This window comes from Sebastes umbrosus, chromosome 15 (genome assembly GCF_015220745.1).
Source record: "Sebastes umbrosus isolate fSebUmb1 chromosome 15, fSebUmb1.pri, whole genome shotgun sequence".
Lineage (NCBI taxonomy): Eukaryota > Metazoa > Chordata > Actinopteri > Perciformes > Sebastidae > Sebastes > Sebastes umbrosus.
This window is the reverse complement of record NC_051283.1, coordinates 11,902,473-11,921,448: the sequence shown is the minus strand read 5'-3', so window position 1 is coordinate 11,921,448 and position 18,976 is coordinate 11,902,473. Positions and strand designations below refer to the sequence as shown.

Sequence of the window (18,976 nt, the reverse complement as noted above, 5' to 3'; positions counted from 1 at the left end):
GTGGCTGTGACACAGAGAGGGAGCCAGGAGAGAAATAACAGAGAGAGAGAGAGAGAGAGAGAGAGAGAGAGATTGGATGCCAGTGATAGAGTAAAAGACTAAAGCCGCTTGTGAATTTTCTTAGTTGTCATGGGCCCTTGGGGGTCGATCAAGTGGCACCGCTGACTCAGAAGACACATGAAGAAACAAACTCAAGTGACAAGAAGTAACTAAGGACAACAAGGCTTTTATAAGTAACAAGAGAAACAGAGAGTGAGGGGCACACAGGGTGAGTGCTTCATCCACAGGGGAGACAATCTTCAGCGTGTTGCCTCAGCAGAGAGACAAGATCCCTCAAATCCATCAGTCCGTCGTCTATCCATCCATCCATCCATCCATCAGTCCAGTGAGGAAGAGGCTCAGACATGAAGAGACCTCACGACTACAGCTCGCCAGACTCGGACACAGACGAGTTTATTGACGTGGGACAAGAAGACGGTTTTTGGTGAGCATCCGCCAACCACACCTGATGTTGTCTCCTCATGCCCTCCAGTCACACTTTAAAGGGAAATTACATGGTACACAGCTGAAATTAGTAGCTAAAGACTAATTAGCTCTAAACATACTTGGCAGTGAACTGTGGGGTTTTACAAGCATTTTCACACTTAGATGCTGAGTTGAAACACTACAGGAAAAGTTTTTAAGTCTCAGAAGCTGACGTGGTTCATAAAGCGATGATTTAAAAAAAAAAAAAAAATGTGATTCCGTTCTTAAAAGTTTTCTGCATTCAGCTTTAAAGTTTTTTGACAAATAAGAATTTTGACACACCTTCCAACAAAGCTAAGATGTCAGTTTAAAGTTTAACTTCGCTCCTCTGGAAGCAAATCTCCCGTATTCACCGAAATATAAACTCATTGCATTGTCTTGTTTGCTCCTTTAACATGTGAGTAAATGCAGAGGTTGGTAGTCGTCATCGCACGCATGACATGCATTACAAGTATAGGTTAAAAATGATGTAAGGCCTGTCATGTCTGAAGCCTGGAGACGGGTTGAAGTCATGAGCACAATTTTCTGATATTGAAAAATAAGTGTATTTAATATAGAAAATAACTTCAGATCAAATTCATTTTTGAAAATCTTCATTCACAATTTATTCATCAAATACTTTTTTGTTAAAATTTCTAATTGCAAATTATTGTGATGTAACAATATTACCTTTTTAATCCTTTTAATTCAGGAACTGTCGAATTACACATAAAACTGTAAAATTAACTCGAAAGCAGCAGCAGAGAGAGACAACCCCACATCACATATACTGAGGAGTTTTTTTGCATTTTGTAGGAATATTTGAGACACACTGTGTGTGTAAATACAATGAAATTATTTTATTACACATCAATATATAATTTAGATTTAATTCACAGTTAAAAAATACTGATGTTTTTAAAGGCTAAAAGTTAATTAATCTTCTCAACTTTGTTGTATTGTATGTCATACTCATTTAAAGGAAATTTTGAGTGTCACAATTTCAGACAATGTATCATATTTTGTTCATTATTCATATGCATTTAGTTAAATATATGGAGTTTTATAAGGAATAAGATGGAGACGCAAAAATAATTGTATTTGATAGAAGAAAATAAATCATTTGAACCTTTGACTGCTAATGTGACCTACAATGTCAGGCTGTTTAACTGCAGTCTATTATCTATAACTTGTTTCAGTGTTGTGGAAAATGTCTGATAAGCGGTAAAATGACTCCTAACACTGCACACACTCTTTACAAGTCATTATGCCATTTTGCTTTTAAGTTAAATTAGTCAAATTCCTCATCTGAAGTTACGGAAATGTGGATTAAAGCGGACGTTCATCAGAGTGTATTCGTAGCAGTGCATCTACAGAATATAAAAACACATTCAATACTGGTTACATCACAAGCACCAAGCCAGCCAGTAACACTAAAGACATTTTGGATAAATCAAATTGCCATGTGACATGCAAACAGAAGACAGCGCCGCCTTTTTCAAGCCGGCCCCATCAAACATGAACCTAAACAAAAACACACAGCTAAATTGGCAGCCTTCATGTTCAAATCTAATAGAAACGCAGACAGTCTTTGGTGGGGCAGTTTGAAGGGAACTCCAAGCTGTCAGGCTCTTTCAGGCCCGTAAGATGAGAGTTCACAAACAAACACAATCCACATTGAGTGACTGTACTCGGAGGAGCCCGGATCCCATGCTGCACGCTGGAGCCCCATGCGAGCGAAAGCGTCGCCCCGAGGCTATATAATCATCTTTCTAAAAGTGCTTTCACTCGGATGGAAAGGAGAACAGCATGTCATTTCACTGAGACTAATGTCCAGAAACGCATTAAACCAAAAACAATCTCGTCTTCCCTCCTCTCCCGGGCACTCCTACGCTGTTCTGTGCCCAAAAAACAAATTAGATTGAAGGGAGCTGATGTGCTATCCTTCCTCTGTGTCATATTAAGGAGGGTAATAATAACAATATGCAGGAGAATCAAAGTGAACATGTTTCTTTCCGTGCCAATACTTTCTCTCTCTCTCCCTCTATCTCCGTGGTACAGCCCAGTCACCGGGTCCATGTCTCCTGGCAGCGCCTCACAGATTCTGGCTCGAAAGAAGAGAAGAGGGGTGAGTGGATTATAGCCTTTGGATGTTAATATTTTTAGTCCTGTCGTTTCGGTTGGCCCTGACTGTCCCTCTGCTCTTCTTTGTTGCGTAGATCATAGAGAAGAGGCGCAGAGACCGGATCAACCACAGCCTGTCAGAGCTCAGGAGGCTGGTGCCCAGTGCTTTTGAAAAACAGGTGACCACTCATAAATCCACCATCATTTAAAACTGCTTCAACAACAGAAGTGATATCATAAAATCTGATACAACTGAGTAAAATGTTGCTCATTTGCCCTGCAGGGTTCATCCAAGCTGGAGAAAGCAGAGATCCTGCAGATGACTGTGGACCACCTTAAACTCCTGCATGCCATGGGAGGAAAAGGTGAGACTTCAGAGTTTGTTGCTTGTAAAACAATTTTCGTCGTCCATTTTCTGTAGAACATGGACACAAAAAGCCTTTGGATAGTGCTGGAAAATACCTAAAACCCATCAAAAACTGCATTAACTGCAACTGCATTCCATTACCATTATTCATTGTATGACTAAGCTCTCTTTTTCTCTTTCAGGTTACTTTGATGCGAGGGCGCTGGCAGTCGACTACAGGACCTTGGGCTTTAGGGAGTGTGTTGGTGAGGTGGTGCGGTACCTCAGCTCCCTTGACGGGGACTCCCCGGACCCTATAGGAGCCCGCCTGGTGTCCCACCTCTCCCATTGTGCAAGCGAGCTAGACCCCCTTCTCCTGCAGTCGCCCCCGGCCTCCGCCATGCCCTTCCCTCCTTGGCCGTGGGCGTCCTTCACTCAGATCTCCCCCGCCACACCGGCCTCCTCCACGCCTCCTTTCCCCAGCGGGCGAAGAGATCTGGCCCTGCTGGGGAGCTACCCGTCGCACGCCTCCCTCCGCCTCGGCCCCCTGGCCGGCTGCCAGCAGGGGGTACCGCCACTCCTCACGCCTACAGCTCTGGCCACCATCCACAGGTTGCCATCTCTTGCAGCGTCCCCAGTCCTAGCCCCCTCCAGACCGACCCAGTCGTCGCCTCACAGTGCCACCAGGGCCTCGCCTCTCCCCCTTCTCACCCCTTCCTCCTCCTCTCCTTCTACCTCCTCCTCCTCTTCTATTTCATCATCTTCCGTCCCGCTGCAAGTCTCTTTCAGGCCCTTCGCACCTCTGGGCTCTCCCACAGCCCAGCGCAGGGGCTTGAGCGGAGCAGCCAAGTCGGCCCAGGGATGGGGGACTGAGATCGGAGCTTTCTGAGGGGTCAACTCCGGTTTTCAAAAATGAACTCTGTCCAGTAGACATGGAGCTCCCATGTAGCAAATATGAAACCGTTGGAGAAAGACGTATTGAACCTTCAATGATTGTCTCTGCTTTTGAGGGACTCTAAAAAGCCATATCAGACTGTGGGTGTCAGATAATCACAAATATATATATAATGGAATAATGAAGGAATGTGAAAGATTTGAATAAATTCCTGTTCATGATCTTGCTTGACAAATACACACATACACCAACAGAGCCATATATAACGCTCAACAGAGTGACGTTGAGTTTTTACTGATCTTTTTAACTGTGATGTTTGTTTTTGTTTCCGAAACATTTATACATTTGATTACATTTTCCAAGTCTGAAGAATGTTTGACAAAAAATCTCTATAAAGACTAAGTGCCTTTACCTTTGTTCATGTTTTCCTCTGTGTGTTTATTTCTGACTGTATAAGCAACATGTACTTGCAAGCTATCAATACAAATGGAAAAGGAATGGTTGAAAACTACATGTTACCCACTTATCCACATTAGCCATGTCTGCAAACACTGCTTGCATGTTCTCCAGCCGTAACCCCCCTCTGCATCTAAGCTGTCTCCAGTGATGGCTGATGGGAGCTGTGGTCTTGTGGCTGCATAGGATAAACATGGTGGGAGCTGGTGATGTTTTTGGGATGCCGCGGCGAGGCAAACAGACCCATCACGTTGCCCTCTAACTGGCAGTCCCCTGTAATTAACTTTCCCCTCATATCAGTCTATGTATCTTCCTCTCCTCCGCTGTCTCTCTGCCATTCTTTCTCTCCAATCTTGCGGTACACCAGCGGATATCTTCTCTCCCCGTTTGTCTGCGCCACTGTCTCCTCAACAATGGACAGACGGTAAAGGAGAGGGCGAGAGGGAGGATGGAGAGACCGAGAGAGGGGAAAACAAAGAGAAAGATCTGAAGGGCTGCGGTCGGGTGACTGATTTGGCGTAGACGTTCAATAACAGGGTGGGAGGGAGGCAGGAGACAGGGTTAAGGAGAGATGAGAGGGATTGCGAAGGTTTAAAAGGAAAAGGAAGGGAAATAGTGTGAATCACAGAGAGTCGGCCAGCGCGGTACAGGGTGCACAAGAAAGCCCCCGAGCGATGATGAATGGCAGTCGCAACGAGTTGTTTCTCAAGAAGATCAGCATAATTGTGCCGTGCTTCACCAAAACGGCTCCGCGGGGATGAGAGAGCAGAGAAGAGCCTTGTGTGTGTTTACTGCTGGAGAACGCTTTGATCTACTTCAGGATGCAATGTCTGTGGTCTGTGGTCCAAAAATGTGTGTGTTCCGCAAAGTGCATATTGTTTATTTGAGTGAGTGTGCTAGTGTGTGCTTAAGCCAGGCTCATGTGCTCGCTGCCCCGTGTGTGTGTGTGTGTGTGTGTGTGTGTGTGTGTGTTTGTGCCTCGTCGAGTGTTTTGTTTATGTGGTGTTGTGTGCACACATGTCTTGTGTGTGTGTGTGTGTAATGTGAGTTTTCAGGGCTGGCGTCAGGACTGAACCGCGATGGCGGCGTGGCTCTCGTGCGAGGCCGGCCGGCGGTCGGACGGACGGTACGGTGGTGGAATGTTTGTGGAGGGTGCGTGCGTGCACACACACATACGGACGACACACAAACATAGACACACACACACACACAGGGTGGCTGGCACTATTCTAGCCTCTGAGTGGAGGAGCCAGAGTCACCACCACAGCTTCCAGGAAGGACAACCACAGTCACACTGCACTGGGTTTCCCACGGGGGAGGGGAGGCTGCAGGGGGAGGAGAGGAAGGAGGGGAGGGAACGATGGAGAAAGAAGGAGGGAAGTGCATATTCGCGTGTTTGTGTGAGTGTGTACGGCGAGGCGAGGGTGTAAGGAACAGACCGACGTCGTGGTTCAAACTGAAAAGGAAGGAAAAGATGCAGGGAGGAGGCAGAAGTGAGAGGGGAAATAAAAGTGTCAAATTAAATCAGGAAGTGAGAGAGATTTCTCCTAATAAACTCTTTCATGCAGTATAGTGCTGAATCTTTTATTGGATTATGGGAGTTCAGTTTCTGTCTCAGAGAGTGTCTGTAGAACGCTGTTCACACAGTTCTTCAGGGAGAATCCAGACACAACATCGGCCAGCTTGGTAACTTTAGGAGGAGCAGGCATGGCGATGACGCGCTTGAGATAACATATGTGTCTAGAAGACAAAATCAACAACAGCATCAATGATTATGTGACATGATTTATTTAGAAATACACCTGCCATCAAATTGATTAAAATTAGAAGTCTGGTTACAATAGCATCTGAGCACTAATTGAATGTACTGTTACACAATTTCGGGGTATTTATTTACTGTGACATTTTTATCAAGAACATGATACAGAGTTGTATCTCTCATCTCTGGGACTGTATTAGCGCGGCCCTTTGTCCTAAAAACGGCGTTCCCATACAACTAAACTGTATTCTCAATTACATTTGGAGGGAAACATATTTTGTCACATATTGCGTTTGTCTTTGACATTATCACCACTACGTTTGTAAAGGCATGGTCATACATGCATGAAATTAACACTTGCCTCCCGTTCACTTCCATTATGAAAGTTAATGAAAGTTACATGGTATAATAATGAGTATAACAAGCGAGATAGTCCACTACAGGTGGAAGGGGTGGTGGATGGGTCAAACAAACACAGGACTTTCCCCCAGGAGACCGCTGTTTGTGTCCCATGTGAAACTAAAAGTCAATGTTCACTTATTTTTATTTCATTTTCATTTTCATTTTCATTTTCAGCCAAACCATGATGTTTTTTACTAAACCTAACCCAGTAATTACAACTAATTAGTTTGTTGCATTTTTTTGTTTTGTTTTGTTTTGTTTCAATTTAACCACGTGTTTAAGACTTACAAAAGACTGTTTGAAGGCACGGTCACACATGCGCAAATTTAACATTCACCTCCCGTTCACTGCCACTCTATGCAAGTGAAGGGGCAAAAAAACATTTGCTTCCAGTGGCTAAGCAAATTCGCATCTTTAAATTTGCATGAACTTTCAGGCGAATATCGCCTCGGCAGGCGTGTGACCGTGCCTTAAAACTGGGACCACAATCCACGACAAAATACGTTGCCCTCAAAACGTAAAATGTCATTGAGAAAGCAATTTAGTTGTATGGGAACGTAATTTTGTAGAAGACAGGGTTGATTAGCGATGTGCAATGTCACCTTACGCAGCTTCACCTCTGTTTGACAATATTTGAGTTTGTGTGTGCATGTTTGCATGCATGCATATTAAGACACAGGCATACCTGTGTGGAGGCCAAGGGAAACTCTCATCGACATAGGTGAAGAACTGGCAGTTGGGATCCTCAGTACAAGACCTCTGGCACGCCTCTGCATCATCCGCCCGCAAATCGCAAAAGTCAGAACCCCAGAAATCTACTCCTGCATGATGCTTCTTAACCCAGTCTGTTAGCAGAGAAAAACAGGGTTAGACTGCTGCTGCTCACTAAACTACAGAACACAACAGTAGACGAACCAAAGAAGAAGAAGAAGAAGAACCAAATCACACCAAAACCAAATAACACAAGGTTTAAAGCTGCACTAAGAAATATTTTCAAAATAACGATGGAAACAGTGACTAATGGGTATTGACAAACCCACAGAGAATTATCACCAGACTCTGGATTTAGTGCGTTTCAGCTCATTGTTTTGGTTTTACAGCCCACAAATGAACTGTTGGGGTTCAGTCTCACTGCTCATATCAACCTCATTTTCAGCCATGTAAAAGCTCTGGTAAACCCAGTAAACCTGCCTATTACCAAACAGTAGACAAAGTTACTGACTAGCTGGTGAACATAGTGGAGTATTTAACAGCTAAAGAGCCAGATATTTCCATCAAGAGTTGATGGAGACCAAAAATGGAGCTAAAAGTAGGAAAGTTAATTTATTGCTGTGCAAAAGCTCAGCAAATCAACCTTGTTACAAATAAACTATTAAGTTGCTTTTTCGCTGGGTAATATTAGCATTCTGTGTGAAAGCATTCATGACAAAAACAACAGTTCAAAAACTTATATTGACGTACTAATTAATTGCACGTCTGTCCGTAAATAGGCAACAGTTTGCTAATACATTTGCCATAACAGGTTAAGGTGATAATATGTCAGTGTTGTGTTTGCAATTTCTTGTGCTACCCCCAAGTGATCAAAAAGAAATCAGTAAATGCAGGTTAAAAGAAGCATCAAATGTTAACCAATGTTGTCATTCAATAAAAATTTGCTTTTGGTAATTGCAGATAAGATGAGGCAGGACCAAAAAAGTAGATGGCACAACTGCCCTAACCATCTTGACTAAAAAAAAAAAAAAACTTTTACTGTTTATAAGACTGTAAATGCTAAAAATAAATAGTTTCATGTGGCCCAAACAAAGCCACACACAAAATATTAGAACAGGGTTAGCCTTTTTAAACACCCAAAACACTCTAATGGTCTGTGTGCACTGAAACTGTGTCAAATATCAGTAATATGCTTTAGACTTGATACGTACTGTTGTCTAGCTGACAGGAACGTGCCGGTATCCCAGATGTGAAGCTTTCTTTAGCTTGTACCACCATTTCATTTGAATTGTTCTTCAGGTAACACATGAAGTTATCACTGCAACATAACGACAAAAATATTGGGTTAAATATTATGTGCAAATGTTTAAAGCCTCTGTACACCCACACATGTGTTTTCAGTTATTCTGGGTGATTAGATCTCTGCTCAGGTTGAATGTGGGCCAGAGCATTGATGGGAATTTATTAGGTCACAAATTTTCATCTACCAATAAGAATAAAGCTGTAAATTGTCCCACCCTAACAGGTTCAACGAAGCAAACAGGAGACTGAGGAAGATGTCACTCAATACACACCCACACAGTCCTGAACAGAGGTTTAATCAGCCGGGTTAACTGAAAACACCTGTGTGGTGTTCAGAGGCGAATAGGAAAGAAGCATATGGTGCCTTCAAATGAAACTCGTGAGCTCGTGTTTACAACATGGGAAGTCGTGTACTCAACATGCTTGATGTTCAAGTGGTTAAGTCATGAGAGCACCACTGCTAAGTAAAGGCAATATTAACGTTACTGTCGGCGTCAAGTGGGTAACATAATGCAGTAAATGCAAAGGCGTGAAGATGAGGCCTGTCGGAAATATCAACATTTTCCTCAGACATATTTTAAACACACACTACCTGGTATAAGAGAAGCAGGTACATTGTGGATGAGCAGTGCACAAGGTGTGACAGTGTTCAGGAGAGGCAGCAGGCAGATTGTCCATTTCATTTCCTGGGATATCAGTATTCAGAAATAATGTGGTCGGACATGCTGTCAATACACAGATAAAATAGTGAGAAACCATGAACAACAGCCAGCAAGATGCTTCTGCGACCAACAAGTTTGAGTGTTAGTGTACCTGTGTCATACTGTTGACTTATTTGTATTTTGTGGGAGAATCCGGACACTAAACCAGCCTTCGCCTCAAGCCGAGCAATCCTTGGCACTGTCCAGCTGAATTTAAGTTGGCACTTATATCTACAAACAGAAGATGAAATAATATTGTTTTTTCGGTCATCACTCAACCATGTTAATCATAGACTTTAAAACTGGTGTGTACAGTCGCCTAATCTGAGCTGGGATAGTATTGTGGCTTGGAGTTAACCTATAGCCTATAATTTAAGGTAAATAGACTACAATTCTGTAGATCACGTAAGGGTCTGTCTAACATTACTATTCTAGAGCAAATGTTCCTATGGAGGTTTATCTCAACCATACCAATTTTAATTTTCAACGCAGCACTGACATTGAAAGAAAAAAGAAAATATAGTTTAAAACCAAAGTAACAGTCTCCCCTTTCACCTATATTCTCCTGATGTAAAGTTTCCATTGTTAAAGGTAAAGAAGTGACAGGTAGGGTCATGTGTGCAGGCTCTCTGACACTCCTCATAGTCTGCTGTGAACAAGGTCTCGTAGTCTGCACCTGGGAAGTCCACATTCTGGTACACCTGAGACAGGCAAGGCTCTGGGAGACAGACACAATTAAGAACACTGTCACCACCAACCACTGCATAGATACTGAACTTTAAAATGGATGTACAGCTACTCAGTAACTGTAACTGATTACAATTACATTTATTACGTAACTCCGTTACATTTAACTAGTTACTCCTCAACACTGCTGGTTTGAAACGGTTGTGAGCCTACTGGGGTGCAGGGTTTGAGAGAAAAGCCAGAGGTGACACCCTGCCGTCGACGCCGAACATCAGGTTGTCCAGAGGGAGAGGACTTGAGGTAGCAGTAGAAGTGCCTGAAGAGAGAGGCAGGTGTACTGAGGTCAGCAGTCAACATAATCAACAAGGCAAGTAGGTGAAGGCTTCAGACTGGAGGACAGTAGAAGTCAATTTTAATTTAAAGTTACCTTAATGACGTTTGTGACGAATTTTCCGTACTGATGTTACGTTGTTTCTGTGCGTATTTTACTTAGTTTACGTACTTATTTTAAGTCCAATAATAATGTTTTTCCTAAACCTAACTAAGTGGCTTTGTTGCCTAAACATTACCGCGACCGTTTCATGGTAACGCTATGGCATTAAATGACACGTGACTCGAAAAGCCTAAAATGCTTTATCATAACACACGGAATGTCTTTAAAATGTCATGCTATTTTTACGCCTTCCCACGAGCTTTGGTTGCAATAGCCCTGGTCCTTATGACCAAAATGAATCAATCAATCATTTGGCGTCACTTTTCGGTCGCAGTCAATTAAACAAAAACACTTGCTTAGGTTTAGGCAACACAACCACTTAGTTAGATTTAGGAAAACACAACATGGTTGGGCTTAAAATTACTACGTTTTTACAGTGAAAATGTGACTAGACGTTGTGAACAGGGGACACGAACGAACAGTTGATTGCAATGAGAAAGTGAAACGTAATACACGGGACACGAACAGCGGTCTCCTGGATGAAAGCCCTGTGTTGTTGGGCGGAGAGTTACTCAAAGTTACTTTGAGTAAATCTTTGTTGTTTTACTTAATTTGTTTAAGTAATGTTATTTATTATTTATGACGGTGTTGTAAGCTCATAGTTCCTTCCAGTTTCACCAAAAACCACATAGATTACACTGTCATGTTACTGCTGTGTAATGAGCTCTCATATCTGACACCTTCATAATTTTAATAAAATTGTGCAAAAACTCTTTCTAGGACGACCAAAATTATACTACATTCTGTTATGAATCTTGACTGCAACTATTCACATCAAATAAATCCTTATTTTCAAAAAGTCCTGGTTATTCTGGAAAAGAAAAATGTGCAATACATCCATATTTGAAACATTTTCTGGCCTGTGCTTTGAATTCTGGTCATCACATTTGCAGCAAAAACATACAAGTAATACCTAAACAATACATCTAATTACAACAGTGGGCAGGGTTTTGTTTTTACACTCGAGCTTTACATTTTGAGCTATATTTTCTGAAAAGCATTTTAAATTAAATACTTTGCTTCTTCCAAAATTACTCTTTATTTCAGTGTGTGTTTTTCATAACGCACTTATTTCTGCCACTCTGGTCAAAGGTGAAGAAGAGGCAGGAGGGGTGCTGGGTGCACAACTGCTGACAATGCTCAACGTCAGGAGAGTAGAGGGATGTTATGTATGATCCCACGTAATTCATGTTCTCCCGAAGCTTCGTACGACACTCTAAAGAAATGGAAGAAAACATGTACATTCACACGTTTAGATAAATAGACACTTGTGCGGTGGTTATGCGTAAGCAGCATGTAAAACAACATGTAACATGTATGCCCCTATGACTTGTGTTTAAGGATGGAGGTGCTGTACGTTAAGTCTTACCTTGACTAATGGAGACCCCACAGAGATAGAGCAGACCCACTAAGATAAAATGTGTTCTCATCTTCGCAGATTTGAAGCCAGTAAAGATTCTTCGAGCACCGCAGCAAATTGACCAAAGGGCTGTTTTTTTCCAGTCCCCACATTTGTACATCTGAACTAACTGCATAACTGATTGTTGACTCATTTAGTGATTGGGTGGCAACAAACTCTGCACAGGCTTGACCTGCTGTGAGGTAACATGCGGACACAACTCACAAAGAAGATCAATATTTCAATAGTTATTGGCTTAAATGATTATGCATGTTATACTGACTGGGTAACACTTTATTTGGATAGTCCATCTACAGTATTAGTAACATATTAACAGCGTATTAGTTGATTTTCAACAATTCAGCTGTTTCGCTATGTCTGTAGATGTTTAACAGATTGTCCAGAGTAAATTCAACTAACTTATTCTGAGAATATGTAGGTATTTTCATGAATTGTCACATATACTTTATAGATAATCTGTTAAACATCTCAATCTCACCTGTTGCAATGTTACAAATTTTCTATAAACTAGTGGAAGGTGAACTATCCAAATAAAGTGCATTAGTTTCAAAGGGACAATCAATAGTCCAAATGCACCTAAAGAGCGTCCCCATCACCAACATTCAAAAAGATTTGAACCAGCTATCATTCCCTGACTGGCTTTTTAGACAGGGGCTTACACTGAAAGAAAGCAGACCTTTATTTCTAGTTATGATCTGTTGATGAATGTAATACGGATCTTTCATTATGAAGCCTTACATTTATGTTATTAAAAAAAAGTACAGATTGGGGTTGAGTATGTAATGTCAAACTGTGCTAAAACTAAATGGAGAAACATGCAATACAACACAAATAAGTTATTAAAACAAATTAGTTTCACAAGACTGAAATAGTATAACACAGAAAGAGATGAGATGATGATGCATAAACCTGTTTACACATTCACATTGTGGGGCCTCACCTTCGAAATTAATGTAAGTCAATGTAATGTCCTAAAAAGTCATGAAAACACAACTGTGTGTGTGTGTGTGTGGGCGTGTATTACTCATGTGGTGGGGACATATATCTGTTTACACAGTCACATTGTGGGGACGCGCAAAAATGCCTTTCGCCCAGGAGACCGGTGTTCACGCCTAGTGTGAAACCATAAGTCAGCATTGATTTATTTGTCACGTAACTTCCGTACTTAAGTTACGTCACTTCCAGTGTTATTTTAACCCTAACCATGATCTTTTCCTAAACCTAACCAAGTAGTTGTGTTGCCTAAATCTAACCAAGAAATTGACGCTGGACATTAATAGGAAAACATATGATAAATGAAGAATAACTTTTCATAAGATATCATGAGAACCATCGAGAATGCGTTGCAGAGTTAGAACAGCTGAGCTGACAGCAGCGTCGCTTCATGTGGCCTGTTATCACCCACAGCTAAATATATTCTCAAATAAAAGCACCTTATTTCACACTTACAGTATGTACTTAGGTTATTGAACGAATGTTGTGAGCAGGTTTACACGTTTTAGGTTAACACACACACACACACACTTAATGCAATTATTAATTTAATGTCTTTGATTTCTGCTAACATTAAAAATAAACCAGCTCTCAAAATCTTATTACACTTAATTTGAAAGGCATCATATTTTTTTCACATAATATTTACCTTGTCAATATTTCTACCACTCATTGTTATTCACTAAGTAAAGGTACAAATTATTACTGAATAGGGAAAATACTGTCGTGACCTTGGAATGCTTCAAACTATGGGCAATCGCCATTGCTACAATTATTACAGATAATTAGGAATTGACAGTATCTTTTAATGAAATGTGATGCCAGTGGAAGAATATATTGGTGTAGAAACACACAGATATTTTAATATCATTGCTCACCTAATACATAACACATGTTCCTGTTACAAGTGGGCTAAAATAGGGCTCTGTGGATACTGACTTTCAAACGAATAAAGCAAGCTGAAAGCAAACTGATGTTCTTTCTGTTTTATTGCTTTTGTTTATACACAAAAGAGTCATCTGCAGAACAACATCTGTATGTGTGTGTGTGTGTGTGTGTGTGTGTAGAGCACTCCCTCAGGTCACACACTTCCTCAGGTTGAAGCCTGACACCACATTGGCCAGTTTGGTAACTTTGGGAGGAGCAGGCAGGGTGATGGCACGCTTGAGATAGCAGCGGCGCCTAGAACCCAAAATCAAAAACAGCATCTTTAAGTGTGCATCATAAATACAGCTGTCATCACATTATAAAATGCTACAATAGTGTCTGATTGATGATCAAGTTGAATGTTTTTACAATTTCATTAAAAAAAATTAACAATATTTGTGTTTATGGAACTTTGAATGCATGCATATAGAATAATGTACCAGTAAGCTCTGTCTGAGTAGGTTTCATTGACGTAGGTATAGAACTGGCAGTTAGTTTCCCCTGTACAGGTCCTTTGGCACGCGTCCGCATCGTCCATCAGCTCAAAACGAATGTCAGAACCTCGTAAATCGACGCCTTCATGTGCCACCGTAACCCACTCTGTTAGCAGAGAGGAACAGGGTTAAACTACAGAAATACTTCACTAATAATAAACTGAAGGATAGATATAAAAACAAGTGCTGAATAATTCTGGTCTTTCTACTAGATCGCATAAGAGTTTGTCACTCATCTATACATACAATGTTAGAGGAAAATGGCTGTTATTATTGTTTCTGAAATGATTGAACAATTTTGCCATTCAGTGAAAGTTGTCTTTTCATGAATACAGATGAAACATGAAGAAAAAGTCCAGCTTTGGCACAACATCTTCATCACATAGGGTCTTCTGTCATTCCATTAATGTTTTTAGACTTGGACTTCTGGCACAGAGCAAATAACATACTTTAAAAATAAAAACAACATAAAAACCTTAAAACATTTCACATAAAAGAGACAACAGACTTAAAACAAACAGCAGTGTCATTAAGTAACAGGACGTAGGAAGTCAATTCAGTGCTCAATACTTAATCCTGTTTTTAACATATATATATATATGCTTATAAAATAATCTAGTTTAAAATGTCTCTGTAGCTCACACCAAGATGAGGGTCCAAAAACTTTAAAAGTGTTTTAACCAAAAACGGTGCAGGTTCTGGGAATGATGTATCTAATTTGTCCGCATAAACAGAGGTGGCAGCTACTGCTAGTCAGTATAAAACATAAATAAGGAGGCAGTTCGTTTAATATGGCCTGAATGTGTGCACTAAATTTCATGGGAATCCATTCATGATTGTTGAGACATTTCCCTCAACTCAAAAGTCAGGGGATCACCAAAGTCATTAGGATGCATCATCTGGGAACCACGAATGTCTGTAGAAAATTTTGAGTCAATTCAACTAGTAGATGCTGCAGCCCGTTCCCATTCCCAGGGCGTTAAATACCAAGGCTTTGTCACGGCAGTCGGCCGTCGGTGTTCGGTACCACCACAGACGGGACCCTTTAGCACTGGTATGAAACACACCGGGCATTTCATTAACTGCAGGGTAAAACCATCGGCGCCAACAGTAAACGCTCTGAGAAAGTGTGCCGGGAGTGTGGTGATGTAGTTTCAAGAGCGAAAGAGACACATACGGTGGAAAGGTCCAACAAAGACAAGGCTTTCATCCAGGAGGCCGCCGTAGCTTTACATTCATGTACCATTTTCACAACGTTCAGTGTCATTTTAATTGTACAAACGTAGTTTAAGACCAACCATGTAGCTCTTTCCTAAACCTAGCTATAGTGGTTTTGTTGCCTAATCCTAAAGTGACGCCAAGGGTAACTACAGTGGTTTTGATACCAAATATAAAGTGACGCCAAGAAGGGGAGTGAACCCAAGAAGGGTAGTGACACCAAGAAGGAGAGTGACACCAAGAAGGGGCGGTATGTGATGAGTTGGGAAGAGAGCATGTTGGATGTTGAGATATTTCTCTAAATAAGTAAAAACAAGAGTGACTGACTGACCGACCAATCCATTTCCATCTATAGAGTCATGCTGCTAGCATGGCTAAAAATAACAGGGGAATGATACGTTAAGTTATTCAGTTAGTTGATCCACCCATCCAAAGTAGTTCAGATGGTCTATGATGGTCTACTTAAAGCCTTTCTCATAGTTTCCGTGTTAATTAGTGATACATACTGGTGTCCAGCTGACAGAAGCGTGCCGGTATCCCAGATGTAACTCCTTCTTTTACTTTTGTCACCATTTCATCTTTGTTGTACTTCAGGAAACATTTGAAGTCAGCACTGCAAAGAAGAGAGAAATAAAATGAAACCGTGAATAAAATGATGCCTATATTTTGAGATAACATAAAGTAAAGAACAGATCTGACTGACTGACCAAATATTTAACCACATCAAAAGAAATACTGTCAGGTAAGTTGCTGGAGCAACAAAGATAGGCTGATATAACTCAGCACTTTCTAATTACTCATTGTATTTGGACACATGAGAGAGGAAAAGGTTATATAATATTTGACTACCTGACAAAAGAGAAGTAGGTGCAGCTTGAATGAAAAGAGCACAAAGTCTGACAGTACTCAACAGAGACAGTAGGAAGAACCAAGACGTCATTTCCTGGGATGTCGGTGCTTGGGAAAAGCTTGCCGTCACATGCTGTACAAAAACAAAAGTATTACAATAAGAGAGCATGCTAAACAACCTTCAGCATGTTTTCCTAATGCTTTTTCTATGAATTAATGAATGTTTGTGTACCCGTGCTAACGTCTTGAGTTATCTCTAAGATGTGGGAGAATCCAGATACTAGACCAGCCTTTCTTTCTGGAGTAGGAGTTATTGGTACTGGCCAGCTGAATTTAAGATGGCACTTGAACCTAAAACACAACAAGAAACAACATAGTTAGAGCCTATTCCATGTCGCCACCCTGCAGGTGCTAAAATCTTTCATCTTACTGGTTGGAATAAACCTTAGACTTGAAGGTACCATCACTGTTTATGTCCAGTGCATCCAAAGATGTAATAGCTAGCAGGAGAGGATAAAACAATTGAATTTCAACAGCAGTATATGATCCAGTTTTACCTGATCTTCTCTGGTGTGAACACCCCATTTACAAAAGTAAAGAACTGACAGGACTGGTCCTGTGTGCAGGCTCTCTGACACTCCTCATAGTCTGCTGTGAACAACTGTCGGTAGTCTGCACCTGGGAAGTCCGTGTTGTGGTACACCTTAGGCAAACAAGGCTCTGGGATGTAGACAGAGTAAAGGAGTGTGACCATGCATCACTAATCAACAGTATTGGGAAGGTTACTTTTGAAATGTATTAGGTTACAGATTAGTTACCCTGTTAAAAATGTAATAAGTAATGTAACTATTTTAATAAATTAACCAATATAATGTTACTTGTTACGTCTGATTCTTTTTTGATCACATTTCTAACACATGTATAAAACTGGGCAATAAAGCTGAAAAGTTTTTTTTATCAAAAGTTCTTAAATAAAACTTGAATTGAGATTGGAACAAAGCTACAGCATTAAATGTTATATTCCATATTTTAAGGTTTTTTAACCAAAAAATAATATATTTAGATGTAACCCCTTTGTAATCACCAACATTTTGATTTGTAATTGTTTATTAATTACATACTTTTCTTCTCATTAACTGTAAATGATTACAATTACGTTTATGACGTAACTCCATCACATGTAACTAATTACTCCTCAACACTGCTGGTTTAAAATGGTTGTGAGCCTACGTAGATCTGCGTTGCAGGGTTTCAGAGAAAATCCAGAGGTGACACCCAGTAGAGGAGTCCGAACATTGGGCTGTCCAGAGGACGTGGACTTGAGGTAGCAGTAGAAGTGCCTGCAGAGAGAGCAGATAGTGTGTGTGTGTGTGTGTGTGTGTGTGGTGTGTGTGTGTATGTGTGTGTGTGTGTGTGTGTGTGTGTGTGTGTTAGTGTATTTGATTTAAAACTTTTAAAAAACTGAAAAGGAAAGTTGGTCATCTCAGTAAGTAAGACAAATAGTAAGTACCCATGAAAATTACATAATAATCAAATACAGCAGTTTTTAAAGATAACACATCTAAAAGAGATTAGATAATATATTTTTTCATCTATATTACATTTTGCATCCAGCACCTTCTCGACTTATGGTAGTGTACGGTAGCTCTGGATTTAAACACTAAAAAATTCATACATTTTTGTGACCTTGGTTGGAATTTCTTTTTTTGGTCCAACTTTCCAATTTTCAAAGATCAAATTGTATTTTAACCAAAATTTAAGTATTTACTCATAGAAATAAGTACTTGCTTAAGAAATAAGTATTTACTCATAGAATTAAGTACTTACTTAAGAAATAAGTATTTTCAAATTAGTACTTACTTAAGAAATACAAATTTACTTATAGAAATAAGTATTTACTCATAAAATTAAGTATTTACTCATAGAGATAATTAATTACTTACTTACTTAAGCAATAAGTATTTACCCATAGAAATAAGTATTTGAAAAATAAGTATGTACTTATAGAAATAAGTATTGAAGAAATAAGTATTTACTAATAGAAAGAAGTATGTACTTACTTAAGAAATAAGTATTTACTTATTTCTAATTACATGTGTACTGCTTGTTTTGTACCTGTTATCTCTGGTCCAGTCAGCCCGAACAAAGGTGAAAAATTGACAGGAGGGGTGCTGGGTGCAAAGCCTCTGACAGTGATCTGCATCAGCAGCGTAGATGAATTTGATGTCTGTTCCCGGAAAATCCACATTCCCTAGAAGCTCTTGATTACATTCTGAAGAAATGGGAAAAGGAAACACGCACATTTACATGTATAAATACACACATATTAAATACATTCTACCGCATGTAAGTGGTGAAACTACAATATATAATGTATGTATTACCTTGACCAAAGGAGAGGCTGCAGATAGACAGCAGACCCACCAAAATCAAATGTGTTCCCATCTTCTCAGTAAAGATTCTTGAAGCACAACTGCAGTAAAAGAGCTGGTTCTGCAACTGCACGTTAGTCAAAGGACTGTTTCGCAGTCACCAAATTTGTATGTTTGTCGATTGTATAGGTAGTCCCATACGAACTATGACCTCAGGTCTATTGGCTCTTTCAAAGTCCAGATTAAAATCAACATTTGGATATTCTGGCAGTGTCCTGTTTAATTTTGCCCTGCTCACCTATTCCCTATCTGAAATGTTAATG

At 40.4% G+C, this 18,976-nt stretch overlaps 3 protein-coding genes across 6 annotated transcripts; 1 reads left to right on the top strand and 2 right to left on the bottom strand.

Moving 5' to 3' along the window:
• Positions 1-9: 9 nt before the first annotated feature.
• On the top strand, positions 10-4,282 carry heyl (hes related family bHLH transcription factor with YRPW motif like). Its single transcript, XM_037795319.1, has 5 exons — positions 10-484; positions 2,566-2,632; positions 2,724-2,807; positions 2,912-2,993; positions 3,178-4,282. Exons 1-5 carry the CDS (start codon positions 405-407, stop codon positions 3,861-3,863), a joined length of 999 nt encoding a protein of 332 aa, XP_037651247.1. The 5' UTR covers positions 10-404; the 3' UTR covers positions 3,864-4,282.
• Positions 4,283-4,286: 4 nt separating this feature from the next.
• On the bottom strand, positions 4,287-18,826 carry LOC119503488 (plasma kallikrein-like). 2 transcript variants are annotated; one of them, XM_037795314.1, is made up of 10 exons: positions 18,666-18,826; positions 18,397-18,553; positions 17,512-17,621; positions 16,839-17,001; positions 16,514-16,632; positions 16,282-16,414; positions 15,939-16,045; positions 14,161-14,320; positions 13,833-13,975; positions 4,287-5,295 (listed from the first exon to the last, which is right to left on the bottom strand). In XM_037795314.1, the coding sequence occupies exons 1-9, from the start codon at positions 18,724-18,726 to the stop codon at positions 13,870-13,872; spliced, it is 1,116 nt and encodes a 371-aa protein (XP_037651242.1). In that variant the 5' UTR covers positions 18,727-18,826; the 3' UTR covers positions 4,287-5,295; positions 13,833-13,869. The 2 variants fall into 2 exon arrangements, with proteins under 2 accessions (XP_037651242.1, XP_037651241.1); XM_037795313.1 differs by lacking the exon at positions 4,287-5,295 and having other exon boundaries at positions 13,765-13,975.
• On the bottom strand, positions 5,894-11,907 carry LOC119503494 (coagulation factor XI-like). 3 transcript variants are annotated; one of them, XM_037795320.1, is made up of 8 exons: positions 11,750-11,907; positions 11,449-11,596; positions 10,100-10,203; positions 9,756-9,924; positions 9,313-9,431; positions 9,092-9,224; positions 7,172-7,331; positions 5,894-6,065 (listed from the first exon to the last, which is right to left on the bottom strand). In XM_037795320.1, the coding sequence occupies exons 1-7, from the start codon at positions 11,898-11,900 to the stop codon at positions 7,322-7,324; spliced, it is 834 nt and encodes a 277-aa protein (XP_037651248.1). In that variant the 5' UTR covers positions 11,901-11,907; the 3' UTR covers positions 5,894-6,065; positions 7,172-7,321. The 3 variants fall into 3 exon arrangements, with proteins under 3 accessions (XP_037651248.1, XP_037651250.1, XP_037651249.1); XM_037795321.1 differs by lacking the exons at positions 5,894-6,065; positions 7,172-7,331 and having other exon boundaries at positions 9,090-9,224; positions 9,335-9,431; XM_037795322.1 differs by lacking the exons at positions 9,092-9,224; positions 9,313-9,431; positions 9,756-9,924; ... (1 more) ...; positions 11,449-11,596; positions 11,750-11,907 and adding an exon at positions 8,409-9,082.
• Positions 18,827-18,976: the final 150 nt, after the last annotated feature.